Source organism: Schistocerca serialis, chromosome 2, assembly GCF_023864345.2.
Source record: "Schistocerca serialis cubense isolate TAMUIC-IGC-003099 chromosome 2, iqSchSeri2.2, whole genome shotgun sequence".
NCBI classification, from domain to species: Eukaryota; Metazoa; Arthropoda; class Insecta; order Orthoptera; family Acrididae; genus Schistocerca; species Schistocerca serialis.
In genome coordinates, this window is record NC_064639.1 from 1,121,914,124 (window position 1) to 1,121,926,678 (window position 12,555).

The 12,555-nt window shown below is 46.0% G+C and overlaps 1 protein-coding gene across 1 annotated transcript in view; it reads left to right on the forward strand.

Annotated features, from left to right (window-relative positions):
- The window catches only part of LOC126456656 (reversion-inducing cysteine-rich protein with Kazal motifs-like), a 99,504-nt gene that overhangs the window by 29,600 nt on the left and 57,349 nt on the right, over positions 1-12,555 (forward strand). Inside the window, exon 4 of the mRNA XM_050092400.1 lies at positions 8,219-8,405. Coding sequence (XP_049948357.1) covers positions 8,219-8,405 — 187 coding nt within the window. The remainder of the gene's footprint in view (positions 1-8,218; positions 8,406-12,555) is intronic.

Below are 12,555 nucleotides of genomic sequence, written 5' to 3' on the forward strand. Positions count from 1 at the left end.
CGTTGGGTGGTACCAACCTTCCAAAACGGTCGCCATAAAGGGATGTGATTTCCGCCAATCCCCTACGCTGGACTGGTGCTCGTTGTCTGTGCCAAAATGCTGTGTTCATAGCCAGCGGTTCATATGAGCGAAGAGATGAAAATCAGAGGGAGCCAAGTCCGCATAGTATGGTGGATGATCACACACTTCTCATCGTAAGCGCTGTAGGAGCTTCTTCGTTGCATCTGCAGCGTGCAGCGGAGAATTATCGTGCAGAAGGAAACATGACAGTTACGTTATGTGGCCTGAATGATATCAGGCGAAATTCCTCAGCAAGCTCGCCATACCTTGTGGGAAGCACTACTTTTCTAGGCCTCTTTACGTGTTCACTGTGCACTCGCAGCATGAATGTGCAAAGCGACACGTTACTAAAGACACTGTGCAACGAATCTGCATAAAGCCTTATCGGGGTTTTAGTGTGATTTTAATTTCCTAACCGGCGGAGGTTGAAAGACATGGCCATTATAAATTATATCAGCTTACCTCCAGAAACAAATACTTGTTGGGATACAGGTCATTTTACTTCTGTACAGCAAGTAACCAGCGGAGGAGGGAGGAGGCTCTCTTCTGGTTCGCGTCCATTATTCATTTTTTTTCTGTGAACTTAGACCTCTTATTGTGGTTCTGCTGATAATCGTAGGAGTTGAAACTTTCTCCCACATCGTTTTGATGTGCTGGTTCCAAAATGAATATGTCGAGTGTCAATACAGTAAACAGTGAGAAGATATTCTATTTTCATACACTGGCTATTTCCATGATTGTATAATTTGTAACGGATAATGGAGAAAGAATTTGAGCTGTAGAATGCGAATTGTTCGATTACTTTTCCAATGAGAAAGCCTTCGTCATCAGCACAGGTTTTCGGTAAAGTTGTGAGAGCGCGTTGTCAGAGATTGATTAATAGGTTTTCTCGTGACTGAATTTCATCAACCTTTCTGTGATACGACTCTTTGTACTGATGTAAAACATCCCACTTGACTTTCATGTAAATAATGGACTCCGGAACATTGAAAAACCTTACTTGTGAACACTTGCGTCAGATGTTGCATGAAAAGAGGATACGAAGAGTAGCTACAGTCTCGTGTACAGCTCGTTCTCTTGAAATTTGATGTGATCCAACTGAATTTATGTCCTGTAAGAGTGATGAAAATATCCCTGCAAGAATTTTCTCTGTCTATAAAATTGTTGGAATAACACTAGGGTTGTTCAAACGTGTACTGCGGTGGCAGTCTGCGTAGAAGCTGGGTAACGCCTTTGAACAACCGTTACGATAGTGGCACCAACTGTATGACACGTAGATAAATAAAATTACCAAGATAATGTAATTGTTCGGATTTTTATCATCAGCTGACCAAGGGCGAATTTGAAATTTATAATTTTCGAGTGCGAAATTCGTCTTTCCCATTTCTGAATCAAGGTTGTATTACCTTCACAGAAGCAACCAGTAGAATGCTCTCTAATGGTAATTCTGAACGTATATCCGTTTTACCTTGCAACACACTTTCCATATTAGTTACAGTTTTTTTTCTAGAATTTGTACTAGATCATCAGAGAACGGCATGCACGTTCGGACTTCAGCAAATGCCGCCCCACGCTAAGACTATTGCACAACAAGAGTGGCGCATGGTCGCAGGAGAGTACATGTTTTGGACTTCCTGCAGACATGTGGGTAACAGATGCATCACAGTGTGTAACTTAAATGTCGCAGCATTCGGAACTTACTCGAAATTTGAACTACTTGGGACAGCACGATTCTTATTGGCAACCGGCTAAATTGCCCACAGATTCACCGTCAAATTCTGGCGGTTTATGGACCAAATGCAATGTCGCGTCCAGCCATAATGAAATGTTGCCAACAATTTGATCAAAGGCACAAAGATGCGGATGATGCTGATGGGAAACGACGGGTCTTGAACAATGCAATTTCCATCTTTCCGGCAATCGGAAAGACCATACGGGGCAGAAAGAGATTTTCCAACGAGGCAGTTCAGACAGCGGTTCTCTAGTGACTCCATGACCAACCGCTGGATTTATACCGTTGAGGAATTTAATTATTGGTAGAATGTTCCAACCGTTTTTCACAGAGACTTGGTGACTACACTGAAAGATAGTGTCATGTATACGCGTCACTTAGGAGCGTAGTGCAGCACTGCATAAAAGAAGACTTGCTTTAATTATACCCAATTTACTCTTTGTAGTCACCTCATACATCAAGGGAATATGCTCTTGGGATTAACATTGTTCAGTTAGAGTTTTGTACCTTTCACTGACTAAGACCAACAAAAACAGAAATCGTTATATTCGAACCAGTACTATATGACGGCACTAATTAACAAAACACATTTGTTTTATACTGTGAGGCTTGTAGAAGATTGGTTTTAGGCTACATCAATAACTTACACTGGGGTGCCAAAACTACAGGGATAGCAATATACTCATACACAGGACGCTGCAGGAACGCCTACACAACGTATAAAAGGACAGTGCTTTAGTTGAGCTGACAGTTGTAATCAGGTGACTCATGAGAACAGGTTTCCAAAGTAACTATGGCCGCACGTCGGAAATTGACAGACTTTGAACGCGGAATGGCAGCTGGAGCTAGACGTGTGGGACACTCAGTTTTGGAAAGGGTTAGGGAATTCAATATACCGAGATCCACACTGTCAAGAATGTGCCGAGAATACTTAACGACCGAGAGCAAAGTCGTTTGCGTAGAGTTGTCAGTGCTAACAGACAATCAACGCTGTGGCCAATAATCGCATAAATCAATGTGGGACGTACGACGAACCTATCCATAGGATAATGAAGCGAAAATCTGGCGTTAATGGGCTACGGCAGCAGGCGACCGACGCAAGTGCCCCGCCCGCAGCGCCTCTAATGGGATCTCGTGACCGTATTGGTTGGACCCTAGACGACCGGAAGACCATGGTCTCATCTGATGAGTCTCGATTTCAACTGGTAAGAACGGATGGTGGGGTTCGAGTGTGGCGTAGACCCCACTAAGACGCCCCACTAATCCCGCAGGTCAGGACAGATAGTGTAAATTGTGGAAAGGGGCCAAAATAAGGAGCTGTCAGTTACACTCGAACATACAACTTTATTCCAGAATGAGATTTTCACTCTGCAGCGGAGTGTGCGCTGACATGAAACTTCCTGGCAGATTAAAACCGTGTGCCCGACCGAGACTCGAACTCGGGACCTTTGCCTTTCGCGGGCAAGTGCTCTACCATCTGAGCTACCGAAGCACGACTCACGCCCGGTACTCACAGCTTCACTTCTGCCAGTATCTCGTCTCCTACCTTCCAAACTTTACAGAAGCTCTCCTGCGAGGTCCCGAGTTCGAGTCTCGGTCGGGCACACAGTTTTAATGTGCCAGGAAGTTTCATACAACTTTATTGTTTCATCAAACATTACAAGATCGAATTTTTTTTAAACACACAGCTTTAATCTTTGGGACTTATTTACTGGCTGGAAGCCACTTTAATTTAAAAACGACTGAAGGCCAATAACTTAAAACGGAAGCATAATCAGAAATTTAAAAGGCAAGCCTTGTCTTAAAACCGTTCTTTAGTTAGGTTGAAGTAACAAGTTCAATTCAAATCGGCTGAAGGCCAAACACTTAAAACTCCATAACATTAATTTTTTAAATACCAAAGGCCTTACGTGAAACAGTTCTTTAATTTAGGCTGAAGGCCCAAAACTTAAAATTCAAAAACATTAAAATTTTTTACAATCTCAAAGGCCTTATGTGAAACAGTTCTTTGAACTAGGCTGAAGGCCTTAAGACCAAACAACTCTAATTTAAAACAAAATCAGCTAGAAGCCATATAAGTACAAACAACAAGAACAAATTTAAAAAATTGAGCAGTACACCCAAGGGCGCTCAGATGTTCGAGGGTCGGCCTGGAATCCTGGAATTCAAACGCTAACGCTCGGTTAGGTGAGACAGGCAGTCGGCCCAACCATTTTCAATCCGCTGGGAACCCAACCGACAGACAGTCAACAGACCAATGATCAAGATCAGTTCCGCTCCAGACTTGTACCAAAACTCAAACGATGCTAACAGCGGAGACTGGAACAACAACCAGAGTGTATCACAGACAACCCATAAACGGTGGGCGACCCAAATACACGTCCTCTAATCAGACGACCTACCAAATGGCCAAGAGAGGTCATTGCCACTCAAACGTGTGTGTCGGCAATCGTCAGGCGAGTGATGGCTATCCTGTCCTTCCTCACTACTGCACGCCAACCGACCAATTCAGAGCCAGTACGCCGACAACCTTTAAATAACTTGTCAGTCAAACCACATGAACTACACACAGTTTCACGAACACTTGCACGAAGAACTCGACAATGCTAACGGCAGTGACTAAGCAGAACAAGGACGAATCACTAGTCGGCACACACAGCCAACCCAAAGCGATCGCCGGCCAAATATACGTCGTCCGGCAAGACGACCCACCGACGATCAACCAAAGTCGTCCCCACTCAAATCACGTGTGTCGGCAATCATCGGCGAGTGATGGCTATCCGCGCCTCCCTGGTGCTGCATGCCCCACTGGTGCTACGTCGCGACTGCGCCAACCGACCAACTGCTACACATCAGCACGGAGACAGCACTAAAATAACTTGACAGTGAACATCAAAGGCCACACACAATTTCGCAAACACTTGGACCAAGAACGCGACGAATGCTAAAAACAGTGACCGTGCAATCACCAGGACGAACCACGAGTTGAGACACACACCGTCAACCCATAAGCGATCAGCGAGCAAATACACATCGTCCGGTAAGACGACCGGCCGACGGTCAACCAAGACTGTCCCCAGCCATGTGTGCCGGCAACCTCACTCCGGCTCCAACCCGAGCGAACTTCAGCCACGTCCCAACTGTCCGACTGCCAGGTCTGAACTCCACTGCTGGCGCCTTCCAACTGACTTCATTTCCCGGTCCGAACTGCACTGCTGGCGCGTTCCAACCCGTTGGACGACACACGACGACCAGGAAGTAATAGCAGACCAGCAAAGATAATATGGCAGGGCCTATATCGATAAGCGCTGCTACTGTCGCTCACGGGCAGGCAAGGCAGCAACTCAGTGGCACCAGTAATTGAAAAATAACATAACGAGGCGGCAGTACGGAAAAACAGGGTGTTACATAAGTGATGGCACGAACACGAGCCACGCACGGCTCACCCACAAAGGCTGGGATCCATGTTGTGAACCAGGCACTGTGATAGCTGGTGATGGTTCCATAATGGTATGGGCTGTGTTTACATGGAGTGGACTGGGTCCACTGGTCCGACAGAACAGATCATAGACTGGAAATGGTTATGTTCGACTACTTGGAGACGATTTGCAGCCATTCATGGACTTCATGTTTCCGAACAACGAGGGAATATTTATAGATGACAATGCGCCATGTCCTCACAATTTGTCAGGACTGGTTTGAAGAACATTCAGGACAATTGGAGCGAATGACTTGGCCACTCATATCGCCCAATATGAATCCCTCGAACGCTTGTGTGACATAATCGAGAGGTCAGTTTGTGCACAAAATCCTGCACCGAAAACACTTTCGCAGTAGGCTATAGAGGCAGCAGGCCACAGTATTTCTGCAGGGCACTTCCAACGACTTGTTGACTACATGCCACGTCAAGCTGCTGCCCTACGCCAGTCTAAAGGAGGTCCGACATGATATTAGGAGGTATCACAACGCCCTCAGTGACACTGTAGCAAGAAGGAAGTGCTTCTCTGGGCGGTATCACTAACCTTGTGTCTTGCTGCTTCGTTAAGTCCCTCGTAGCACAGTAGTAGCTCTCAGTCGCCAGGTTCCAAGTAGGTGGTGATCCTGCTGAAGTGGAGTGTTTAGGGATGCCAGTTGTTAATTGTCAACAACGTTTGAACTATATTTGTTTTAATACAGAAATTGCTTTGTCATACACGTCACAGAATCAGCGTTTCCAATATGGCGGCCGTGGACTACGCCGTTTATAGTCGACCCTTTACGACACATTAACGCAGTTTTCTGACTTTCCATAATGATAGACACTGCCCACGACACGTGGCGTTCTGATAACTAATTACTTCGCTTTCTACCTTGTTTAAGAGCTGAAATATGTACTCGCGACCGTTCTTTTAGAGCCGGCCCCGTTACTCGACCGTGCGTTTTCAGTGGCTCCTTGCGACTAACTCATCCTGTCTTCCCGAAGGACAAGACAGACCCCCCCATTTCTCCCTCAGCCAATAAGGATACTTCTCTCGTTTCCTACATATATATGTATCCAAACTTTTAGCCAGATCGCTGTTGCTAGGCGGATATGTCGTCACGTTTGCGGACATTGTGACGGAAGTTTGTTTCGGAACACTGTCTCAGATTGTAAGATCCTACTCCCAAACAGTCGGATTTTGTCCGTACTAAGGTTGCACAACATTGCCTCCTATGATTTCATCACTAATGCTCCTTACTGACGCTTAATTGTTAAACGTACATGTAGCCTGGCTGCTACTGAGCATTCCCGATCGCATAAATATACATAATACTTGGCTTAAACACGTGAAGGGATTGCACATATGTATTACAGTATCCCATGATTTCAGTCATCTCAGTGTAATGCAATATACTACACGATGAACAAAGAAATACACTCCTAGAAATTGAAATAAGAACACCGTGAATTCATTGTCCCAGGAAGGGGAAACTTTATTGACACATTCCTGGGGTCAGATACATCACATGATCACACTGACAGAACCACAGGCACATAGACACAGGCAACAGAGCATGCACAATGTCGGCACTAGTACAGTGTATATCCACCTTTCGCAGCAATGCAGGCTGCTATTCTCCCATGGAGACGATCGTAGAGATGCTGGATGTAGTCCTGTGGAACGGCTTGCCATGCCATTTCCACCTGGCGCCTCAGTTGGACCAGCGTTCGTGCTGGACGTGCAGACCGCGTGAGACGACGCTTCATCCAGTCCCAAACATGCTCAATGGGGGACAGATCCGGAGATATTGCTGGCCAGGGTAGTTGACTTACACCTTCTAGAGCACGTTGGGTGGCACGGGATACATGCGGACGTGCATTGTCCTGTTGGAACAGCAAGTTCCCTTGCCGGTCTAGGAATGGTAGAACGATGGGTTCGATGACGGTTTGGATGTACCGTGCACTATTCAGCGCCCCTCGACGATCACCAGTGGTGTACGGCCAGTGTAGGAGATCGCTCCCCACACCATGATGCCGGGTGTTGGCCCTGTGTGCCTCGGTCGTATGCAGTCCTGATTGTGGCGCTCACCTGCACGGCACCAAACACGCATATGACCATCATTGGCACCAAGGCAGAAGTGACTCTCATCGCTGAAGACGACACGTCTCAATTCGTCCCTCCATTCACGCCTGTCGCGAACCACTGGAGGCGGGCTGCACGATGTTGGGGCGTGAGCGGAAGACGGCCTAACGGTGTGCGGGACCGTAGCCCAGCTTCATGGAGACGGTTGCGAATGGTCCTCGCCGATACCCCAGGAGCAACAGTGTCCCTAATTTGCTGGGAAGTGGCGGTGCGGTCCCCTACGGCACTGCGTAGGATCCTACGGTCTTGGCGTGCATCCGTGCGTCGCTGCGGTCCGGTCCCAGGTCGACGGGCACGTGCACCTTCCGCCGACCACTGGCGACAACATCGATGTACTGTGGAGACCTCACACCCCACGTGTTGAGCAATTCGGCGGTACGTCCACCCGGCCTCCCGCATGCCCACTATACGCCCTCGCTCAAAGTCCGTCAACTGCACATACGGTTCACGTCCACGCTGTCACGGCATGCTACCAGTGTTAAAGACTGCGATGGAGCTCTGTATGCCACGGCAAACTGGCTGACACTGACGGCGGCGGTGCACAAATGCTGCGCAGCTAGCGCCATTCGACGGCCAACACCGCGGTTCCTGGTGAGTCCGCTGTGCCGTGCGTGTGATCATTGCTTGTACAGCCCTCTCGCAGTGTCCGGAGCAAGTATGGTGGGTCTGACACACCGGTGTCAATGTGTTCTTTTTTCCATTTCCAGGAGTGTAATTTTCAGTATTATACGTACTCAGTCGCGGCGGTAGTAACTTCGTTTTCAGCGTGCCAGGAGTAAAAGCGCATCTGTATAACAGGGGCGATATGATGTTCTGCCGGCAGAGCACAACTCACAGTTCTACCTGGAGTGCAACCTGTGCGCGTGTTCCTCCGGAGAGCTGACGTGCACGCGGCGACAGTGCGACAGCAGCGCCGCCGCCTACAGCGGCCAGCCGTGCAACTGCCCGCCAGTGTACGCGCCAGTCTGCGCCGCCAGCGGCGTCACCTACGCCAGCGCCTGTCTCGCCAGGTCAGTGCTGTCCTACTACTACTGCTGCTGCTGCTGCTGCTGCGTTGCTGAATATCACTCATACCAACTGAAATTACTCTTCACTTTTTCATCTATCATTATATGCAGAAATGCCTACAGCAGTGGGTACTCGTCCCTCGTGGATCTCCTGAGTGTTATGGCCACTTACAAGGAACAAAATGTAATAGTTCAACATCGAGAGTATGAGATGTAATTTCTGTCCATCAACCTTTCCACAGACCAATACTGGACTTTGCCATACTCCATAGAGCTAAGTGTAGGAGCAGGTACAAGATACAGATACACTGAATAAAACAAGCACAATGCTGAATACCGATACATACCAAGGGTAGGTTTTGGCTTAATCTACCTCATAATAAATCTATTTTCTTATTACTTAAGGGGGTGGGGTGGGGAGTGGTCATTAGGCTTCTGACCACCACGATTTTCTCCGCTATCTCAATCTCTTCATTCCAGAAACGCACTTACAACCAACGTTCTCAATTATTTGTTGCATACATTTGAGTCTCAGCCCTCGCCTGCAGTCTTTGTCCTCCACATCTCTCTCAAGTCCCATGAAAGGTATGCTCTGATAAGCTGACAGACATCTTGCATCCCTTTCTGTTTTCTAGGCTTTTGCATAGATTCCTTTGTACACTAATTCAATCCGCTAAACCACAGCAGAGCGTATCATGAATATTATTGAAATTATCAGGTTTGATTCCATTGGGAAGCACGTGTGTCCAGCGACTACAGCAATCAGTCACAAATAATTTTTATTCGACATTCAGATTTTAGTCACCCTGTGGCCGTCTTTAGTTCATTAAATGTAAGTTGAGTGAACTCAACCTTTGACAGGAGTGGTCCAGCTAAGACTATGTGCATATATGTCGGTTTGAAGTTTTAACTTGCATTTACTGTTCTGAGAATGGTCGCATCCGAAATCTGAATGCGGAATAAACATTATTCGTGAACAATTGCTCTATGCTTTACTACTTGAAATTATTAAAACTGTTGTATGATATTCCTCCGCAGTACATCATATCAGTATCTGTACATGGCTCTTAATCCAGAATTACGTGCTGTGTTCTGTCTAGAAAGAAATTTTCTTTCCAGTCGCAAAACGAGGTTGTTATACTTTTACGAATGTAGTTTATTTAGTAGACGGCAGTGCAGCACTGAACCAAAATCATTATGACCAGGGACTCATTATTCTGCCATCAAGAAGAAGTGAATGACACTAGACGGTAATTCTGTAGACCAGTTGTACTTCGTTTCTTGTCGATGGCTGTAGACTGCGATCTTTTCTAACTGCGGTGAGAATGTATGTGCTTTAGGGACCAACACAAAATTGTGGTCAACAGTGGAGTTAATTCAATCGTGACTTCTATACAGAAGTTGACAGAGACCATCGGAACTTGAAGGCGATGGCAGTTGCTTATCGGCAGTAGCAGTAACATACTGCATCATCTCTCTTTGTAGTAAGTTTTTGAAAATAACCAGAAGTCACACTTAGTATTTTTTGTTTGCCGTTTCCGCTCTTTAAATGAACTGTAGCATCATCACAATATATACTGCAAAAGGTAAAAATTGAGGTAATACTAAAGCGTACATTGACGTTACGTACAGTAAGTATTTTATTTCCGGTATGGTTATTCACGTTTAAAGTTGCCTCCTCATGATTTCGTCGTCTTGGCTGTTGAGAATCCTAGAGCCGATTTCTAGCATCCAGTGGAGGGGGCTCTCTCCAGCCTGTCCTTTTGCAATCCGTTTGTTTGTGCTCGTATCTTGATATACTAGCTTCAAGATCAGCGAATTTCCCATGACGGCAGGAGTTTTGTAATTTTTCGGAAACAAAGTTCCAAAGAATCCTGGCACTGGCGACTCTCTGCAGATGTGGGCTGTTGGTAGGAATTGAAACTCTGCTCCTGACGCTGATTGCCTGTAGTAGCTGAAGAAAACAAAAACCACTTGCAGCTGCTTGGAGCTTGCGAAATAGGGGAGTCAGCCAGCAACCCTCCTGGATGTAGGATGTGAGTTGTGGGGATCTTGAGATGATGTTTCGAGAGTGTTGCTAGTACCACATCGGACGTTAGTGATCGTCAGTGTCTGATGAAGTTCTTCTCCTGGTTCCGAAACAGTAAGAGACTTCATAAGCGATTTTCCGCGCGTGGTCACCCAATTTTGCTAAGTCGTTTCGTGGTTTTATGGTGAAGTGTAGTGATTTAGTGAGTGTGCAAATGCGCAGCAGGAAAATTCATCATGTACGACTAGGGAGCCGTTAGCTGTCTGCAAGTGGTGTTTAATGAAGGCGTCAGAGGGACGGAGTTGCCGATGTATGATTGAGGTCTAGCACTTTTGTTTCCATGGAAACTTGAATTTGTGTTTTTTTTTTGTGCTGTTATCTTGTTTGACTTTGTGGAGATTACCGGAGAACATAGTCAGGAACGAGCTGGTGACGATTTATTGACAGTTAGCATGTGCGCTATTCAGTCCATTCATCAGCTCTCGGAATACTCCTGAATGCAGTTAGATAGTGCAAGGAAGAAAAGGGTTAAATGAATTTTAGCACTGACAAGCATCACAGAAATATTAGAGTGACTTCAAAAGTAAGGAATGAGGGAATTATGACTACCAATTGAGACATGAATCACAATTACTTTGATTTATTCCAGCAAAATTATTCACAAAACAAATGACAAGCAATTGCAACATTAATGTAATAAGGCCTTCACGTAACTGACGTAGGAACCGGGTGGAAAAATGCTAATAGTTGTGCCAGTTAATTAACAGCAATCACGAAGTGCCCGGTAATTGTCGCGATGTGAGTTGAAAACATATAGAACAACAGAAGAGAGTACATCACACCTGTGGTTCGAGCTGGAATCAGACTGTTCACTGATTAGAAACACAGGTCTTGCAAATGCAGCTTGAAGTGATCAAAATATAATAAATTGGTGTTAGTTTCCCTACACCTCATCTCACACTTACGGCTGGAACTCGCCATGGTTTTGTCGGTGCAGGATAGAGCCAGCGGGTGTAGTGCTTAGCACGCTGGACTCGCATTCGGGAGGACGACGGTTCAAATCCACTTCCAGCCATTCTGATTTAGATTTTCCGTGATTTCCCTAAATCACTTTAGGCAAATGCTGGGATGGTTCTTTTGAATGGGCACGGCCGACTTCCTTCCCCATCCTTCCCTCATCCGAACGGGCCGATGACCTCGCTTTTTCGTCCTCTCCCCTCAAATCCACCAACCAAGCTGAAGCGACTGCAAAATCAGCCATTGATGGAACCAGCGACCCTCGCCGCTGGCAAAGTGAATATCAGCCCCAACTTTCACTAACTCCCTTGAGACATCAACTGTGGTTGCGGCACTCAGTTGTGACCAAGGTAAAGACGGAGGCTCAGATGAAGTTACGATGAAGAAGCTCAAGATGAAGCCCAAAATGATTTCTGCTCGAATGATTGTTACAAGGAATCCTCGCATTTCCGCTTTTTGTGTCTTGTTGTCAGATTTGATGGACTCTGGATAGTCCAAGCGCCGACTGATAAAAATGCTCCTTAGGACACGCTAGGTCCCTTCCTTCAGCTCTCCGTTATTTGTTTAACGAATGATGTTGGTCCTACCAACTTACACAGAAAGAAGTCATCTCTCTAAACATCTCTCTCTGTGACCAAGGATCTGGTCCGACGTTCGTCCTACCATGCTACGCAGAAAAATTCATCTTTTTCTCCATCTCTCTCTGTGAGGAATGAGGTGGTCCTTGTTGGTACAACCGAAATTCTTTGTCTAAGCTACAGTTGATTGAAGTGAGCCAGCCTCTGAAATAATTGTATTGTGTAAACATTTGAATACAACATCTCATGTCTTCAAAGGACCAAAAATTCTGGTTGATGTGTCACGTCATCAAAGACCCAAAATTACATGTCTCTATTCCATTTTTGAGCTTTTTATCGGTAACTTCAATTTTTTCTGCAGAAAAACTATGCTTTCTGTCTTTGTGAACGATAGAGCTTTCTGTTAAAATATTTTCCCTTTTCGGGTGGCAGTGGTTCGGACCACAGCGGATCCTTTCTCTGTGTCTACAGAGCTTTAGATGCCCAGAGTGGCTTCACAAAAAAGTGCTTGGCTATGGGCTATTGACCA